The following is a 20221-nucleotide window of genomic DNA, read 5'->3' as shown; positions in this document are numbered from 1 at the left end:
TAAATAAATATAATGATAGCAAAACAATTATCAGGAAGGATTCTGGTAATGTGAGGTAAAAGGTAATGCTGACTGGATAATCTTTATCTATTCACAAGGTCTGTAAAAAGGGTATTCCAGTTGTTTTATTATTTGGTTAATATTGTTTAACTTTTAACAAGTATTTTAATTTTACTTGTAACTTGTTTTGGGAAGATTTATCCCATGGAAAGTAAGAGATTGGGCAGAAGAGGCTGGATACCAACACGGCAGTTTTGGAGGCTGGAACTGTAAGTGCTAAACAGACTGCCATATGCCAAATGGACTTGCAGTCCTCAATGTGATAGTCATTCTCCCACCACACTGTTAAAGAAAGACTCACTGTCTCAGCCTGTGATTTGCTTAACCAGAATTTATTGAATGAACCACATTTAGCTAGTTTTGCCCAATGCAGATAGATATAATCATGCCTTAAAAATACTATGGCTCATTCACTGGTCATGCTAAGTGAAAACCAAACCATTATGTAGAGACAAATATTAATACATATATAGAGACAAAAATACTATAAAAAATCAAATTCAGTACTGGCAGGTAATTTATTAATATCTTCATATGTTTAATCCCTATAAATATTTAAGGCAATAGCTAATACTCACTGTTTTTTATTATTTCTGATGGCATCATGGATAGTTTTCACTTGTACTGCCACCACTGAAAGAACTTCTACTGAAATTCGGTTGAATTCATCAAAGCACCCCCAAGCACCTGTTTGAACCAAACCTTTATAGATGTTTCCTATGGACTATGTGAGAAATAAAGAAGACATTAATTATTTTTCTGTAAACAACAAGCACAAATGTTTGCATTATTTTACTCAATCATGAATTCATTATCAACTCTAGAGTTCCTCTGTCTACTAAGCTCAAGATGCCATAAAGGTACTGGTCTGTATAGATATAGGAACGGATGTGTTTGTCAACTGCTATCAGAACATGCCGTTGAGTTCTAAAGAATAAAAACTACAGTACAAAGCTTGCAATTGGGACAAATTTTAAGGAGACACTCCAGATGTGGTTTAGTCCCATTCTACTGATATCATTTTATATTCTTGAATATGGATACTTGAATTAATTATTTTTAACAATACCAAGCAATGCTTCATTTTCTTCATTTTAAAAATACATAAAAATTAGCATAAAAAGAGAAAATGCCAAAAGAAAACTTGTTAAATCTTCTTCCACCCAAGTGGTAGAATTCTTCCAATACTGAAAAGATTACTTCAAAATAATGTCTGCCCACTTTGATTCTGGATGATTTAGTCTCCTTTAACAGTGACTCTTCCTATCCTCCTGACAGAAAAAAAGAGAGAGAAAACCATTCTTATAGTCTTTCTTTGAAGACAAATGGTTGAAAATAACCAAAGCACCTTGTAGTCCATCTGCTCAGAACAATTGAAAACATAGACCATCATTCCAAGTGCATGTCCAAGATCCTTTGTGGTTTCTGTTTTGCCTGTCCCAGCAGGACCTGCAGGAGCCCCACTCATTGTTAGGTGTAGAGATTGGGTAAGAGTAATGTAACACCTTTAAACAATAAAAGCACAATTACAATAACATAAACATAAACTTTCTTTAATGATGGACAGTGCAAAACCACAAGCTCAAGAGCAACGAAAACTGAAGAATTTGTGTTACATTTTTCAAATAAATATATTCTTCAATAAATAAATTCCATGATGTTGTTATTTCTTGCTTAAAACACTGAGAACAGATGCACAGTATGGCAAATAAGTGACTCTGAGGAATGTAGGAAGAATATGAGCATACCATAAAATGGGGAATTGGCACAGCATATAAAGAAGAAAAAAAGTATAGTATGTCTTAGAAATTAGTTTGATCCTTCCACAACAACATGGCTATGCAGGTTTTGTATAAGACACACCATCTAATAGAACAATCATTTATAGGTTTATATATATGTAAGTCTGACTGCATTGAATGGGCTTATTTCTAGATGCATGCATAGCAGCTTAACTGGAGAGTCTATTCAATACATTCAAAACATACTTTTAAGTTGTCATGTGCAGAATTGCAACATACATATTCCTCTATGGATTAAAATGTAGGAATTTAGCTTGCATTAAGTAAGAAATACTTACATATTTCTTCAGCTCAGCTGTCATATAAAATGGTTGTTATGGTATACAAAAAGTGAATTTTTTAAATTTTATTTATTTTCTATCCCACCTTTATCATCTTTATAAATAACTCAAGTGAACATACCTAATACTCCTTCCTCCTCCTATTTTCCCCACCACCACCACCCTGTGAGGTGAGTTGGGCTGTGTGTGTGTGACTGGCCCAAGGTCACCCAGCTGGCGTTCATACCTAAGGTGGGACTAGAACTCTCTGTTTCCTGGTTTCTAGCCTGTTGCCTTAACCACTAGATTAAACCTGACATTCCCTTTCTCAGATATGCAGTTTGCTCATTCCTTCCATCCCAAATTTTTATTTCAATTAATTTCTTGAAAATAAACCTAATAGGACTATGCAGAGGTTTGTAGGTAGTGAAGTGGCTGTGCATGCAACCTTGCACAAACAGCTAGGAAAGCAACTGTATGAGCTTTCCCAAAATATTTCTGCTTCAATCTTTCAAAGAGAAGTGTTTGATTCATCCTAGAGCTTTAAGCTCTTTTAAATGCCAACCCAAGCCTTCCTATATAACTGAGGAGATTGGATAGGGATATTTTGTAACCCAATGCAATTACATTACCTTATAATTGTACTTTAAAAAAAAAAGGACTTTATTATATTAAGAAATTCTATTTCCAATTCTTTGGAAAGGATAATATGAGATTTTATGTACAATTTTACATTCTGCAAGACAGCTCAGGGTGGGGCCACCGTTAGTCAAATATTTTATTTATTTATCAAATTTTGCCACCACCCATCTTTCCCCAAAGGGGGGACTCTTTTGGGGGGGGGAGTCATATTACCTGTCAGTCAAAGGTGTAATAACTAGCCGAGGGGTATTTCCCAAATACTCATAGTAATACTGAAACTGAGCATCACAAATGTTGGCAAAGCAGTGTTTCAGGGCCCAATCCCATCTATGGCGTAGTTGCGACAGCCACGGAAAAGCTTGGGAACTAGCAACCTGTAAAAAAAACACCATACCACATTGCAAAACTGTTATTTATGCAGATGTTGTTAAAGAATAAAGAATCCAGTCATGCCAAAATCCCTAAGCTGTCATCACCAGCCTCATTCACAATCCGTCAGAAGTAACTCCAGTGTCTGCAATTATAAGAGATTAGATTCATTCCTGGGCATCTCTACACCATAACAAACTAAATGCAATATATGATTGCCTTTTTAATGGAGGCTTTAGTTGCAACCGATATTAAAATTTCTGCCAAAATAATTTTCTCTCCCATTTTAGTATTAACAAGGAACAAACTGCAGGTATTCGATACGATTCAATTTTATATGTGCCTTCCAGCATCATTCATATCATTTGATTCCTCAGATCTGATTATTTCATTTTTGTTGACACCCCTTGGGTTCCATCAAACAATTATATCCTCAATGTCTCATTTGTTTCTTTTCTACCATTTGGAACATCATACACCACCTGGATTGTCTTTAAAATATCAGTGATGTCAGTGGAAATTAAGAGCTTTGTCTCATGTTTTTGGCGTATGAAGAATTTCCTAGGTTACAGAAATTAATGTCTACTGCCTATAATATCCTCTAATGTCAACCATACAGGCTTTAGAACATGAAGGCAGAAGACACACACTGTTACATAAAAACATCATGGCACCATTTGATTTGCCCTTTCAGAAGTGTTTATTTCTCTTTACAGTCAATGATTAAGCCAAGAGTAGAGTCATGCCAACTAGCCCTAACCCTGATATCCATGTAGTGAACATGGAAGACTGAAAGCCTGCATATATACAGTAAATCTCCATGTACACTTGTTTCTGAGCAATATAATATCCCAACTGTGCCTATTTCCAGATCATGCAGGAGCAAATGCAGGCAAGTATCCATGCACAAAGCACAGATGTTGGAGATGTGGGCAATGAGAGTAGGCAGGGCACTTCAACATTCTATTTGTCAAGAAAAATGTACTATTTTATTGTACTAAATATACAATAAATACTTTTACCATGACTGCAGCTAGGGGAATAGCAATGCAATCCTTTGGATGTCTTATCAGAAGAAATGTTCATTTAGTTAAATACAACAGTACATATTGACACCACTCCTTATTTTATTTCCACTAAATTCCACTGTAGGAAGTTCATGTAGAGCAAGATGAAGATATAAAAAAAGGTAAATTTTGGGGGGGAGGTTCCATTCTCAGCTTGTAAAATTCTGTTCTTGTGTTCTTCTTCAGCTCTGAATTGCTTGACCTAAGGCATTTATTCTCAAGCCATATTCTCATGTTCAGAGAGAGATGAGATATAAAAAGAGAAACTGAATTTTCAGGAAATACTAATCCATGAGGCAAATGGAGGCTCTCAGCTAGAGTCCAGATGTAACAGGAAACTCTAGTTTAAAAGAAATAGACACTAGTATATTCTCCCTCCAGGCACACTGCAGGAGATATAGCCAAAGTATCTAAATCCAAGGATATATATTTATAATAGATTCAGGATAGATTCAGAACAGCAGCCTAAATCTAAAACAATGACTCATGGGTTTACCTTCTGAGATACAAGCTTTGCCACCACATCCCTTGCATGTACATCTACTGTGCAAATAGTCATGATCTTCTGTCTGTCACTTGGTGTCAGATCACCCAACAGTAGAGCAATAAGAGCATTTAGCTGAGCAATCTGAAAAAGACACATATAATTTTATATTTTTAATTTTATGTTTTATTTTAAATACAAGAAATCATTGACATTCAGCTGAATAGGAGGAGGAAGGAGTATTTGGTATGTTCACCGCCTTGAGTTATTTATAAAAATAATAAAGATGGGATAAAAATTAAACCAACAAACATTGATTTATATAGCCACCCATCTCACCGTTTTACAGTTTTGCGCATGGCAAACAGCTATTTTTTTCCCTTTCATATGTAGTTGTAAACCCTATTTACATATGGTCTGGTAGTAACATCAATACCTGTTTCTTATGATAATCCTTCAAAGCAGTTTCAAACCCTTCTTCAAGTCTGCCGAATGCTATTCCCACATCTGTAGTCCACCAGATTTGAGAACCAGTAAGTGCTACTTGTGCAGGATAGTCAAAGATCCACTGTTCTCTGGGTTTTTCCTCATAAACAGTTATAGCTTCCGTGATGTGACAACGCATTGTTTCACGCATCGTATCTTCTAGGAGTTGCAGCCAGGTTTCTACCTTTTGAGGTAAAAATTAGGCACATTTTCAATTCACAGAAAATCGGTTGCACTTATAATTAATTTGTTGCCTTTATTTCAGTGGAGTCCTACTTCAATTAACTTATACAGGCTTCAGTTCGGTGGGTCAGTTCAGATAAAACACCAACAAATGGATTATCACTGTGTGAATGATTTTGTGCTCATACAGTATATTTCACAAGCGGCATACTAACCACTCCCGTATTTGGAGAGCAGTAATTACCAAATTGAGCAGGTCAAGGCTTTCAAGCATCTTGGCATTTATTTCCAGTCATATTCTTCTTGGAAGCTTTACTCTTCAAACCCTTCTTTGCAAGCCTCAGATGCAATCCTTTGCCTCAAATGCAATCAAACACCCTAAGGGTAACAACTACATATGTGACTGTAGCAATTAAACTTTTTAAAGTGTTAGTGTTTTGCGGTATGACACACAATGTTGCACTTACAAGGACATCCATGCCTTAGAAACCATACAATCTAAATTTCTGAGATCCTTACTTCAAGTTCCCCACTCTGTTGCTAATGCACTTCTCTGGCTAGAACTTGGCTGGATCTCACTTGAGGCTTGATTATGACTCTGCCGGTTGAAGTATTGGCTTAAACAAATTTGGGGAAGCAAATCACTAGCCCAATTAGTTCTGACAGACAGATACCAATCTTCTTCGTGGAAACAAACAATGGATGACCTGATTCACTGTGCTCATCCCCAATCTGGATCCCTGCTAGGTTTGGATGAAGCCTGGAGAGAGCTCAAAAGAAAACGTCACACCTTGATTTGCAAAGAGATAGCATCAACTTTTCTCATCTCTGCTACCATGAGCTCAACACTTCTCTTTTACAATTCCCAAATACCTTTTTCATTTATTAGTCCCCTCTCACAGGAGGGCCTTCACATTGGCACATTTGGATGCTCTCCCCTCAATGGTACTGTTGGGCGGAGACAATGGCATCTCTTGCCAAGAGTGTTTGTGTATCTGCTCAAACGTTGAAATCAAGAGAGTAATGCATGTGCTTCTGAAATGTTCAATCTATCACTTTGGATGGCAGAGTTAGTCCCTCTCTAAGTACAAACTATTAGATCACTCTCATATGGTGATTGTGTGTTACCTACTAAATGACCAAGATCGGGAAGTCTCTAGAATTGTAGCCAATTTCTGTACCATCTCTATGACAATTAGAAGGTTACGGACACTACTGTTTCCCCAGGGGTATCTCCAGTATGCAGGCATGAGTAGCTGTTTTTAGTGGATGCAGTATAATGGATTTTTGAACTTCTGCGTGTTTGGTCTATAACTCTATATTTTACTTTTATTTAATATTTTATTTAAACTAAACTGAACAGTGATAGTAAGAAACAAACTGAACTGTTTGTTTGTGTGAGTGGGACACCCAGTAAACGTTTCTGGAAATTCTAGAATGAGGGTCTGTACAGGAACACAGCCCATCTGTGCAAATCACAGAGAGAAAATAACACTTAAAAGAACAAGTGAATAAGCAAACAATCATACAACAAAAATCAAGACAGGTTTCCATAGAATAACTAAGAGCAACTGTATGAAAAAAAATGTAAGGAAATTTTTATATGATTGCACTTGTTGAAAGAACATAGAGAATAATAATTCTAAGAATCTTCTGCATATGAACCTAACCAAAAAAGTGTTTAGGATTTCTTTTTGGGAAGGGAGAACCTACATAATTTTATGACTGTAATTTAATATGCTTGAGATTTATGTCTTCCATCACACTGTGCTACATTCACTTGTTCCCATACAACATGACCCTTAAGGAAGCATGATCAACCATTCTTTTTTTTTTGCTTTTGGGATTTAAACCTTGATCATTATAGCTATATTAGTTGCTTATGATAGCCTTTCAAAAATACATATTTATTTTGACAGCTTATAGTGTGAAATTTAATTTCAGCAGCAGAAAATGCAGCCAAAGTTGCCTTATCTATTGCCTGAAGTGTTTAAACATAGCTTTTCTTCCAATTCTCCCATCATTAAGTGTATCTGATAACATGAAGATCCAGTGATCATTCCCAGAATGAAGGACAACAGTAGAATGGTAAGAAAATTTTGAAAATTATATAGATGACCCAAAGTAGAAATTTGTCTGCTACAAAATAGATGTACTATCCAGATGAGTCTAAGGGGCCATTTTAAAAAGAACCTTTAAAAACACATATGAGTAGGAAGCTATCTGTGATTTTGATTATTAGGAGTTGTCTTGAAAAGTTCATTGTAAAGTAGCATAATTGTATTGCTAAGTATGTTATCACTCAAAAGATAATTATTTTCACATGTGGAACCATTTTAAGGACCATTCTATTAGAATAGTTAGGTAAATCAGAAATGCATTGTCCTTTCTGAATACACATTTCATTTTTTAAAAAGGAAAATACAATCTGAATTGATGTTTTTATTTTTGTCTTGCTTTAAATTGTATTATGCATTACAGATGGGGAGCACTTTTCATTATATGTATTTCATGCCTAGTCAAAACTGTCTCTGTTATGTTAAGTGCTGCTTATCATTTTCTAACTTTAGCACATAAAGAAAAATATCACACTTCAGTGAATCAACATACCTGGCCACCACACTCAAACTGTCTGCTGAATGGGACATATTCCTTTTCTTTGCTGTACATCCCCAGTACAATATTGCTGTGTTGATCTTCATTGTCTTGAAATTTAAGATCAGCAGTATTGTCAAAAAGTTTAATAAGATGGCAAGTCACCTGCATTTGCAAAACAGAATACAATTAAAAAACTGTAGGTTTACTCAGATTTCATTCATCCCCTTATTTCACTTTCTAATATGGCATTTCTTTGCAGTTAATGCTTTAGATATAATTGCAAGGAAGTTTACCTGTCTGGGTTGTGCTCCTTTTGAGAGAATGTCTAGCAGATCAGCAGATGAAACAAAATAGAACCGGGGAAAGGCCAAACGTTTTGTCTCTAAGTATTCAGCAAGAGCCTTTTCACAGAGGGAAAGCCTGAAATTTGAGGAGAACATTTCTGTTTAAGAAGGCACAACTTTTTTGCACAACAGTTTTAATAGCTCATTATCAGGGAAGGTAATAGTTCAGACTTCCTTCAGTATGAATGCAAGGGTTTACCTGTTCTTCATAAGAAGAATGACTAAATACAAGGTACCCCAATGTACTATGAACAATTCAAATGTACTGTATATACACAGTATACTTTGCATGAATCAGAGTTCTCTATTCAGTTCTGAAGATGAGAGGGTTATGAACAGAATTGTCATTACAAGATGGGCGGTAAAGAAATATATATATCAATAAATAAATGTAACTGTTTAATGAGCAATCCACTAAACTGAATAAGAAGTCCATACAAGTAAAGAAGCATTACATGCTGTTAAAATGACTGCATTCATGGAATGTCAATGTGGGAAGTTTTCATGTGGTAGAAATATTTATTATTAAGCCCTGCAAATCTATAATTAAAAAATCAGTAACATAGTTTAAATAAAACTCTAAACATTTAATTATCAAACCATGATATATACAGTAACTGTTTGCTGCTATTATATATTTAATTATATTAGATAAAAACAATAGGCTCAGCAATACCTGTGCTGTAAATCTTGAAGTATTTCATACAAATTAGGCTTGGTTGCTGCTTCCAATACATTTCTGGTATTTGCTGAATCATTCATTAATTCCTAGGTACAGGAGCAAAAATATTTCTTTTGATTTGTGCACAAAGATATTTGTGATTCCTCTTTTTTGAGGAAAATACTCCCTTGCTATGATATATAAACATACAGTATGTCCAGAAAATTAAGCATAATATTTGTACCAGTCTAAGTTAGTCTCAAATATGCATGAGAAAACCTTGACCCCAGTTGCCCTGATTTTAAAAACAACTGTTGCTGTGAAACAATGCCTGCTCACACGCATGAGTGAACAGACCATTTTATAGATTTAATAGGAATGGAATGCAATGTCATATAGATCTTTTTTTAAATAATAATTTTATTAAAGTTTAGAGATACAAAGATAAAAAACTAATACAAACTAAGAAAAATAGAAAAGAGTAAAAATAGAAAATAAAAAGTGCAAAGATTTTTTTCAAAGAGAAAGGAAAATAATATATAGAAAAAAAAGATATATAAAGAAATGACTTCCCCATTCATCACAACAAGAACAAACAATTTCAGTAACTTATCACCTTCTCTGATACTACAACAAAGATCTCTTCTTCCCAAATCTCATATCTTATCTATAAGCAAATTCTTCAAACCTCATCATTCAGTCCTAGTCAGCAAAGGCCATTTGTCAGACTCCGCAATCAAATGATTGAATTGTCTGATCATGTTCCTCTGCCATGATGAGTCCATGCGTGTCAAGAACCAGATGGGAGGGGGAATAGGAAGGAGTGTGAAACTTCACAGTTTGGGCTAAGGGAGGGGGGGAGTCAAGGTTGTACCACCAGAGACATCTGTGCTTGGTATGGCTGACTGTTGGAATTAGGTGGGAAGAAATAGAAGGGGGGAGCAGGGTGACTGGAAAGTTTTAACTAGGTAGTTTAGGTGGGAATCTTCAATCACAGCTTTTCTCTTGATCTGTACACTAATCTCAATAAATCTGAATTCTGCATATTCCAACGGTGCATGAATCAGGTCATTATTGGGACCCAGGATGTCAGTTCTTACACCATTAAGAGTTACCAGAAATAACAATATATATATTTTAACCTTAATCAAATAAGCCAATCAAATAAAGGAATGTTATATTCCTTTCCTTTTAACACAATAACTTATCATTTTCTCTGAAAATACAACAAAAGATCTCTTCTTCCCATATCTCATCTCTTGTCTATAAACCAGTCTTTAAAATGTTGTCATTCGGTCCTGGTCGGCAAAAATCCATTAACAGTTACCAGAAACAACAGCACATATATTTTAACCTTGATCAAATAAACCAACTTTGTTTTCCTCCCTTTGCTTTTAACAATCTTGATCTTTAATCCCTTTAAATAGTGTCCCAGAATTTGATTTCTTTTCATTTTCTTTGTCTCTTCTCAGAAGCTCCTTCAAAACTTTAACACATCTTATTTGTAAATCTAAAATAAGAAAGTTATCCAAGTCACTCTTGTGGTTTGTTATTTGTACATCCCTTTTAATTATTAAGACATCATCTGGTTTCATTTGTAAATCCAGTATAACATCTTTTTCCATATCATTCTTGTAACCTGTCATTTTTAAATTCACATTTGAATCAGCCTCAGTCTCTGTCTTGCCCAGTAAAACCAGTTCCTCTTTTATAACCTTCTTTGAATCCAGCTTTATGATAGCATATAACCTTAAGATAATTTCTGAGTGTATTGTTCCCAAATATCCTTGAATTCTTCCAAAGTTAGAGTATTTTGCTCCATTCTGTATTAGTGGGTCTCTTCTCCTTTAATTATAATCTTTAGTTCTTTCTGGTTCCCCCTAGCATCTGAACTTCAAAGTCCTATCTTATCATGTTTTTTTTCCTAATCAACAGCATTCTCCCATGGAAAGGTTTCTTATACTTAATTTCAAAATCTTCATATTTTTTAAATAAAATTCTAAACAGCCCACATGAAGGATTTTTGTAATTAATTTCAAAATCTTATTTCAAACCCATCTAGCCCTTAGTCCATTTATAACCTTCTAAAAGCAATGTTCTAATCACCTTTTTGCTGTGCATTCCAAAATAAGAACTTTTTAAGTCCTTAAACTTCTGTAAAACTTATTTTGCCAAAGATTGAAGGAACTCACCCAGTGTAATGAAACTTGGCATTTTGAAGGTTCTTAATATCCAAAAAACAGTTAATATCCAAAAAACAGTGATTAGGAAAGGAAATATGCAAATCCAGCATCCTTTAAAGGTGCCAACTGAGGCTTGGACAAAGATGGTGGTCCCTCGGCTCCCAGGACTCTAAATCCGCCAGAGACCACTGTCTTATTGTCTTCTCGTGTGGAGCTACTGTCTGGAGCACATATGGGCAATCCCAGGTCCTCTCCTTGTCCAGAGAGGAATTCTGAGAAGCCAGTCCATTCTCCGGCTCCTCACTGGGCCGCGGATGTCAGCGCCGCTCTCAGAGGAGCCATCTTTAGTTTGACATTGCTTCCCCGGAAATGCAATGTTGCATAGATCAAACCAAATAACTGACAATTTCATATTGGCAAATACTGATTTCAGACAAATGCTAACTTCTTTTCTATCTTCATGAAATAATCCCACACATTATTCAAATTTAGTATTTACAGAAAATGATGCTTTATCTTTCCTAGGAAACAGTATATTTATTGTAAATTGCTACACTTCGGGGGTGGGGAATAAAAATCCATATCCCACAAAAATAGTACCATGGTTCACATCAACACATGTTTCTGTTTTCATCAATGCCCAGATCATACTGGAATACCACATATATTAAGAGAGATATAGAAATATTTTAAACAAATGGATGTACAAGGACATTTTCCCCATGTGCTTCTCCATTCCTCACAAAAGATGCCTAAGTTCTGGAGGAATTTTCATACTTGGGCTAGCCTTGCTAGTTAGTCCCCCCCCCCCCCGTAAATTAAAAAAAAATCCTTGAGTCAATTTCAGCTTGGGTGATTACATGCACACATCTATGTAATTATCTTGGCAATTTTATGGAAATAGTTTTCACTGCCTTCTTCCAGAATATTTTCTCGACCTTCCACTCTAGCTTAATGCTTTGGGATCTCCTACCATAATACTAATTAATTTGGTTCCACTTAGCTTTTTTCCAACACCAGTCAAGGTCAGGGATATGTTTTCCTGTAGGACTAATTCTTTTTCCTGTTTTCTGAAGGAAGCAGTAACAGATAGTACTGCTCAGACAGTTTTCTTCTCTTATTGCTTCCTTATACAAAACTGCTTTTAAAACTGAAAATTCAATAGTATCACTTTACAATAGTTTGCCCTTTTCTACATCCCAGGTTGCAAGGAATGGATTTATTAACATTTGAATGGAATCTATAAACTTATTGATTATATGTTTATCTCTTTGAGAATGTCAGAATGTATTGAAACCTCACAGCAATACAGTGAACCCGGTAATGCTGAGATACTCTTACTTAAGGCCAAGAAAAGTCACCCAAACTTGCTACTTCACAATAATTCAGAATTTGAAGTATGGTTTCAAATGCCATATTATTAAAGATCTATTGATCTAAAGTTTTCCTTCTGTATGAAATATGCCATAATCATTTTGAAGAAATGGAAGGCAGAACAAATACATTTTAAATGTTTCTTACTACTTCTAAACTATGCAGTTTGAAGAAAATGTTTAATGCAAATAGTTCACAAAATATTTTTGTGTACACGATTTGGGCATCATTTTGTTTTCTATTTGTTTCGATTGATATCTTTGGGACTAATATGGTTAATTATTTAAAATATACATTATTTTATAGGTACTGTATATATGTTTCATGGAAATACTTTTTAAAATTATGGTACAAGTTACATCTAAAAAAGGAAAAGAAAAGGAAATTTTGATTATGATATACTTAGGAGACTTATTTTTCATTACCTTAAAATCCACATCAATGCAATCAAATCTCTTTGAATCTTGAGGAAGCTGTTCTCTGATATCATTTGAACCAATGAAAATGCTTTCGAGATGAGACCATGTACGTTGAACTTCCATCCATATATAAATGACAGAATCTGCCACATTCAGCGTTTTTTGCCAAGTTAATACTTGTTCAATGAAATATTCAACATATTTACTTTGCAGAACTGTTTGCAACTGAACCTTGAGAAACAGAGAAGGGGGAAATGAAATTAAAGGATATAGAAAATTACTCAAAGAGACACAGGAATCATAGCTACAAAAGTTTTACAAAAATCTCCTGCAAGCTATTATTACAGTAAATCACAGCAAAAGATATTTTCAAACCTTGCAAATGGACAGCATATTATTAAATGATTCCATACTATCTACGGGAAAAGGAGAGACATCAAGGACCTGTAATTTTGCAAACTCCTACACAGACAGGAATTTTTGTTAAACCATATACAGTCAAGAACACATATAATTTTACAGACTAACATCTGGGACAGCTAAGATTCACTGTAAATAAAATTGTGAAAACAAAGATGTGAGTTGAGTCCATTTAAAAAAAACACATTAGTAATTCAACAACAAGCACATTTATTCATTAGTAAATCACATCTTACTTGATTATTCTCTAAAGTCTCAAAAAGCTGTTCATCTATTTTCAACAAGGAAATACTGGTCCTGTAATGTTCTTCATAAGAAAATTCCATAGCAGCCCATATTTGACTAATTTCTATCAGAATCTAGATAACATATTGAAAAACTGATTAGACACATTTTGAGCAAAGCAATATTTAAATCAATATTTTAAACAATTCACCTGAGATGTATTACTATAATTTATCAAATTTATATATGATTGATATCATAGATTTTGTGTACTATTTAAGTGATTAACATATGATGAAATCTTTGCAAATTGGAATCTACAAAATATTTCAAATGCAAAACACTGTTTTGCACTCAAAGCAGCTGTTTCACACTGGGAATGGGATGTTATGAACTTGAAGTTGGTGTTTCAAATTCAAAACAATTCAAATTCAAAACGTTTCACAGACCTCTATTGGAAACAACTACCATATGGTCCCAAATATAGGAAGAATAAGTGTGAGAGGATTTTCCTAATAGGGCACCTTTTTTTCACACAGTCTTGTGTTCTAGTCCTCCTGAATTTCAATTTAAGTAGGAACACTTCTAAAATTAAATCTTGATTGTGAAAACACTTGCATCCATGTTCAGTTAATTCTACTCAGGTCCATCTTTCCTGGCCCTTACATTATCAGTGGGCAAGTGCATTAATAAAACATTGCAAAAGTAATATTAATCTGATCATACACTTGATCACATTGGAGTTCTTTTCAGTAGCATTTCACCAATGTGCGTATGCATGTTCTTTCATAATAGCAATCATCATTCAAAATGAATTTTAATACAATGGTATCTATAATCCTATCATTTCACCAAGTTCACTTGAATGTAAGAATGTACCCAACTGTGCATCAATAAAACAGAGCACAAAATTCTACACACTGAAAATGTAAATTCTAATGCTTCAGTTCAACTTAAAAATAAGAAGACCCAGGAAATTCTAAATTCCAAGAAGATATTCAGAATAAAATTTTGGAAAGAATCCTGAAAAGAAACAGGATTAACCTTCTCAATTCCAAGTTCTTTTACTGCTTTGTCAACAATATTTCGGACATCATCTTCCACTTTATGCAGATTCAGTGCCAGCAGATTTGCTAAAGTTGTATCTTCAGTTATGGAAAACTGAACCTGAAAAATACATTTAAAAAAGCAACATATTTGACTATGTATTAACTGTGTACTTTTAATGAATATGCGAGCACCTCATGCACCTGAGTTTTTGAGAATCTATAAAGACCTGGCTCTTTTGGTGTGCCTTTGGGGCTTGGTATGTCATCTTGTTCCTCCCTGCAGGAGAATGTCTGCGTATGAACTGTTTGCTTAACAATACCTATGATATTTCAGTTTTTATTTTTCATGTATTGCTTTAAACTGATTTTGTATAGGGCATGTAGGCTATTCAGTCCATTATGACTGGAGTGGCCTGTGCATACATTCATGGGTAAATAAACAAACGAAAAGGAAATTTGTGACCACAAATCTTCTTTTAATAATGCTGGAAAATTAGTTGATGATGCAGTTTCTCATCATTTTGAAGCAAAAGACATCAAAAGCCTAAAATAGCCCTGAAAAAGCAAAAGAAACCACTACACAGAATCAAACAAATAAAACATAGTAGAACTTTCAGTCAGAAACATAACATGCTCTTCTTCAATTCCTTCCACAGAATTTGCAAAGGAGCAACTGGTGGACTGAAGTCCAGGTTGAATTACAAATATTCTCTCCTAAGCAGTGGTATTTTATTTATGTAATTAATTTAATTTGTATACCGCCCAACTCCCAACAATTCTGGGTAGTTTACAAGAAAACAAGAGAACTATTAAACAAGAAAACAGCACCGGCATAAAAGAAGATAACCCAGAAAGCAAAGATGGCAAAACTGGGCAACAACAAAACACACACCCACTGCTTGGAAGGGGCTATCTGTATCCTACACAAAGAGCGAGGTCTTCAAGGCCCTCTGAAACACAAGTAGGTGGGAGCCACCCTGATCCTGGGAGGAAACTCATTCCAGAGGGCAGCTGCTGTGACAGAGAAGGCCCGCTACTTGAAATTATTAACATCAATTATAACATTAATGGAGCTATTTAAAAAAAAATAAGAGTTCCAAGAAATAAAAAATGATTTTTTTCTATTTATTTGTATGAAAGATATGATGAAAGATCTAGAGATCTTTATGATGAAATTAGAAAAATACTTACGTCTATTGCATGCATGAGCTGATACCAGTGTCGGTCTCGAATTGCTGGATTCTGCAACTCTGTTACAACCTTTAGTGATGTCAAAAGGTTCTTAATAGTTAATTCCAGATTTGTATATACATTCCAAGAACGAACTTCTTTATCCAATGACCATATCTCCTAAGAAAAAGCATCATAAAATACTCTATGTCATCTAGCACCAGCTAATCCAGGTACAGGTAGTCCTCACTTAACGATGGCTAGTTGGGACTGGAGATTCTGTTGCTAAGTGATACAGTTCTAAAGTGTGACATCACATGACTGTTCCACTTAGTGATGACAATTCTGGCAATCCCCAGTTACCATTTTTAAGTGAATCACCACAGGTTTTTAAGCAAGGACTGCATGTGACCATGACTTGCAACTTACTGCCAGCTTCCCCATTGACTCTGCTTGTGGAAAGCTGGCAGGGAAGGTCGAAAATTGTGATCACATGAATGCAGGATGCTGTGACAGAAATCCAGGCCAGTTGCTGAGCAGCTGGATCGCAATCGCATGAGCATGGGGGCACTGTGACGGCCAGAACTTCGAGGACTGGTCGTAAGTACCACTCATTCAGCACCCTTGTAAGTTCAAATGGTCACTGAATGAGTGGTTGTTAACCGAGGACTGCCTGTAAGAAAATATTGCAAGGTTTGGCATCTCACTGCTTGCATTTAAAAAGTACTATCCAGGCTTCCCCATTTTTAAAAAATAAAATCTTGCAAGTGCTTAATGCCAAACTTTTGCAGAGATTTGGTAATCCTGTATGGAAGATTTGTTTACAAGAGAAACAGAAGTTAATCACATATAAGAGAACTGTATATAAAGCGGCAGAATAAATGGAGGGAAGGTAAGTGATTGTTGTAGTACTTGCCTTTGCAAATCTTCTGAGCTCAACCTCTATCTGTTCCATATTAATATCTCTCCAATGCCTTTTGGTCCAATCATGAATGCTGCTCTGAAACAGGAGAAACATTGAAATGTCAGTGATGTTTGACGAAGATACACATTATTTATTTTTCAAATTTAATTACCGCCCATCTCCCCCAAAAGAGGGACTTGCATAGCCACACCCACGTAAATCAAGGCAACCTACAGTAAGTTGTAGGGGCTTGAAGAATGGCAGTGTTAAATCGTCTTATTTGCTGCCTGATGGCAATTTGCTAGCATAGTTTCCTTGATTTATTTCCATCTGCAGCCTTCCAAAGCTAAGTAGTATCAATGCTGTGTATTGTAGAACCAATACACAAGGTCTAGAACAAGCTTAGTATCCATGGGGTAAAAAATGAAATCCTCTCAGGTATTGATAACCAAGTTAAAGAATAAGAAAAGGAATACACTGACATTTTTACAATGGAGTATCTCAAGGATTTGTAATGTAATGGAAACAATGCTTTTTAACTTGTTTATCCACTGAAGTTAGGAATGAGGGAGGAGGAGGATGATTGTTCATTAAGCTGAGAGTTAGTAGCTCCAAAATTATTCGGACGCATTTTCTATAACTCAGTGAAAACGCTGAGTTGTTCATTATTCCTTTTCCTAAATACTCTTATATAAAAATCTATGATATAGTTACACTTGGAAAATTGTACAGTTCTAAACATTTCAGGATTTGAAGCTTTTAAACTCAGAATGAAGACAGATAAAAGGAAACATGATGGAGGTATATATAAAAGCAACTGTTTTTATATATACCTCCATCATGTTTCGTTTTATCTGTCTTCACTCTAAGTTTAAAAGCCTCAAATCCTGAAAATGGAATCAGAAGGAAGATTTCTTTCCTCTCACAGAATTAAGGTCATCCACTAAAACTAAAATGTGTGGAAATTTAGGACTAATAAAAGGTAGTTTTTAATGCAATTCATATTTAGAGGTTGCTGCAATCATATGTAGTGCTGGCTACCAATTTAGATAATTTACGGGAAAAGGACTACCAATGGCTATTAATCTTGGGGGTCACATGCTACGCTCAGGACACAAATATGATTTAAATACCAGTTGCTAGGAAGCAACACTGGAAGAGCATTATCATCTTCATATTCTGCTTTGGAGTTTCTTAATGCATCTGGTTGGAATAACACAGGATGTTGGACTAGATGGGTCTCTGACCTGGAGTTCAAACCAATCATCCCAAATTCACAGTCCAATAATAATTATTCGTTCCTTCCAGTTTGGAGAACTTTACTCCAGGTCGTTTCCACTTATTTTTTGTTTCATTTTTCAGCTCTTTTCTTTATATAGGAATTACATTCATGGGATTTTGCATTTTTAATTAAACTTTTAATTAAAAAGTGAATTTTTCAGTGTATTCAGTCTCAGATAAAGTTTTAAAAAAACAACTAAATTCTGATTCTAAGATGACAGTTCAATATTTTCACTTCATTATCAGTGTTGAAGTACGAGAGCCTCTAAAATTTCAAAGCACTTCAAATGATTATGTAAATAAAATAAATAAATAAATAAATAAATAATAATAAATAGCTAGTTTACAATGTTTTGGAGAACTAAATAATACTCTTACTGTGACATAAACATTAATATCCCACACTCCCTTCAGCGACTTTATTTCTTTGCGACTTTGTTTCATTTGTTTGTACTCTGGAATGACCACTTCAAAAAGGTTGGCAGATTCCTGTAGGTGCAACATTTCTTCTTCCAGTGTTTCCAGTTCCTGATTTGCCTTCAAAAGGGAAAATATTAGAAAATTCTGCTTTAATTCAAAGCAGTATATGCCGAACGCAAAGGGAACTACATATTATAAATATTCTTTAGGTATTACTTTTAAATAGTCCATATTTCATTTTATTTTTTTTAAGTTCCAAAAGACAAGCAAGGTTCATTTATCGGGTAATTCTTTAGCTGGTATGGATCAAAATTCACAGAAGCACAAAATTTCCATCATCTAAATTTCTACCTCTCTAGATTTATACAGATGTAGCCGTATTTCAATGTAACCCCCGCCCCCCAAAATTTGTGCTTATAATGTTGTTTATTTGTTCAGTTGCTTCCGACTCTTCGTGACTTCATGGACCAGCCCACACCAGAGCTTCCTGTCGGTCGTCAACACCCCCGGCTCTCCCAGGGACAAGTCCGTCACCTCTAAAATGCTTATAATGTACTTAAAGATATACATTTTAGTCATTATTGAAATAACTATCTAATTCTATTTTTCATTAAGTTGTTCATTTAACTATGATCAAAGCTAGAATGAACAAATAATTAATATTGTCTTACAGAAGACCGTCTGAGCATCGTTTGCTACCTGATGCCATCCAGGTGTGTTGCAATATGACTTCAAGACTTCTGGGAAGTGTATTCCAACACATCTGAAATACATTAGCTTAAGGAAAGCTGTTTTGATTTATGATAAAAAATTTGAACCTTCATCCTATTGAAGTCAGGAAAAAAATTATGTTTGGTTTAACATAATTTTCAGCTAACATGAGAAACCAGACAGAAGGGAACTCACATCACAAAAAATATTCTAAACCTGTTTTTCAAAAAATGATGTATTTTTTTAATGCAGACATATTGTCCTCTTTTTAGAGTACCTTCAGGGAAACAATCATGCACATTTTAAGCTGCCCAGCTCACATGATATAGCACTTGCATGTCAAGCTCAGCTGAAAAAAAAATTAATGCCCAGTACAAATTGTACAATATGTAAATAGAGATCTCCATTTTGTAATGAGAGATTATCAGCATCACATGCACCTTTAAGATTTCTCCATTACCTTATCAAGAAGTGCATATGGGTTTTTGGCATCAAAATGAAAGGGAGCATCTGCTCTAAATCTTTCCCTGAATCCTATCTGCTTCCCCTGTTGAAAGAAATGCAGGCAATAAATTTATGTCAACAATCTCATCCTCATAAAAGTATGCCTGTGGGTGTTGCTTTAAAAAAATAATTTCAGCTTACATCAAAAGCAGCACATTTTTTTCTGAGAATAGTGACCTCAGAAGTCAAAAAAGGAGCCACTTCATGCTTTACAGACACAGCAAGTTTTTTGGTGACATTCCATCTTTCAGGCAGTTCCTAAAAGATCAAAGAACAAACCATGTAAAGACAGCTTAGCTAGATTCCCTTTTCACATTCTGCCAACTGCATGGGGGATGCTCATGAGCTGTTCCTACACAGCTAGGATACTTTACCATAAATATCAAGGTGACAGGTACATAAAGCATATAAAACTGCCTGGCTCAGACTCAAGTACAATTAATGTTAATTCTTCACTTGTTTTGAAAACTCATTTAAAAACAAGTCACAGCACCTTCAATATAGGAAGATGGAATATCTGACAAATAATTCTGATCTCCCCTCAGTCATACTGAAAAAAAAGGGAGAGCCATGTAAGAAATCAATGATGGAAAATAGGGATGGAC

General features: G+C 35.0%; 1 protein-coding gene across 1 annotated transcript in view; it reads right to left on the bottom strand.

Annotated features, from left to right (window-relative positions):
• The window catches only part of DNAH11 (dynein axonemal heavy chain 11), a 160717-nt gene that overhangs the window by 104671 nt on the left and 35825 nt on the right, over positions 1 to 20221 (bottom strand). The window contains exons 19-34 of the mRNA XM_063303749.1: positions 19758 to 19874; positions 19573 to 19659; positions 18360 to 18518; positions 16713 to 16796; positions 15818 to 15976; positions 14622 to 14744; positions 13589 to 13711; positions 12939 to 13163; positions 8972 to 9063; positions 8245 to 8371; positions 7964 to 8113; positions 5121 to 5354; positions 4697 to 4828; positions 2978 to 3138; positions 1409 to 1565; positions 639 to 784 (exon numbers count right to left, since the gene is read on the bottom strand). Coding sequence (XP_063159819.1) covers positions 639 to 784; positions 1409 to 1565; positions 2978 to 3138; positions 4697 to 4828; positions 5121 to 5354; positions 7964 to 8113; positions 8245 to 8371; positions 8972 to 9063; positions 12939 to 13163; positions 13589 to 13711; positions 14622 to 14744; positions 15818 to 15976; positions 16713 to 16796; positions 18360 to 18518; positions 19573 to 19659; positions 19758 to 19874 — 2276 coding nt within the window. The remainder of the gene's footprint in view (positions 1 to 638; positions 785 to 1408; positions 1566 to 2977; positions 3139 to 4696; positions 4829 to 5120; positions 5355 to 7963; positions 8114 to 8244; positions 8372 to 8971; positions 9064 to 12938; positions 13164 to 13588; positions 13712 to 14621; positions 14745 to 15817; positions 15977 to 16712; positions 16797 to 18359; positions 18519 to 19572; positions 19660 to 19757; positions 19875 to 20221) is intronic.

Source organism: Candoia aspera, chromosome 4 (genome assembly GCF_035149785.1).
Source record: "Candoia aspera isolate rCanAsp1 chromosome 4, rCanAsp1.hap2, whole genome shotgun sequence".
Lineage (NCBI taxonomy): Eukaryota > Metazoa > Chordata > Lepidosauria > Squamata > Boidae > Candoia > Candoia aspera.
The sequence above is the reverse complement of the archived record's forward strand: the minus strand, read 5'-3'. Positions and strand labels throughout refer to the sequence as shown.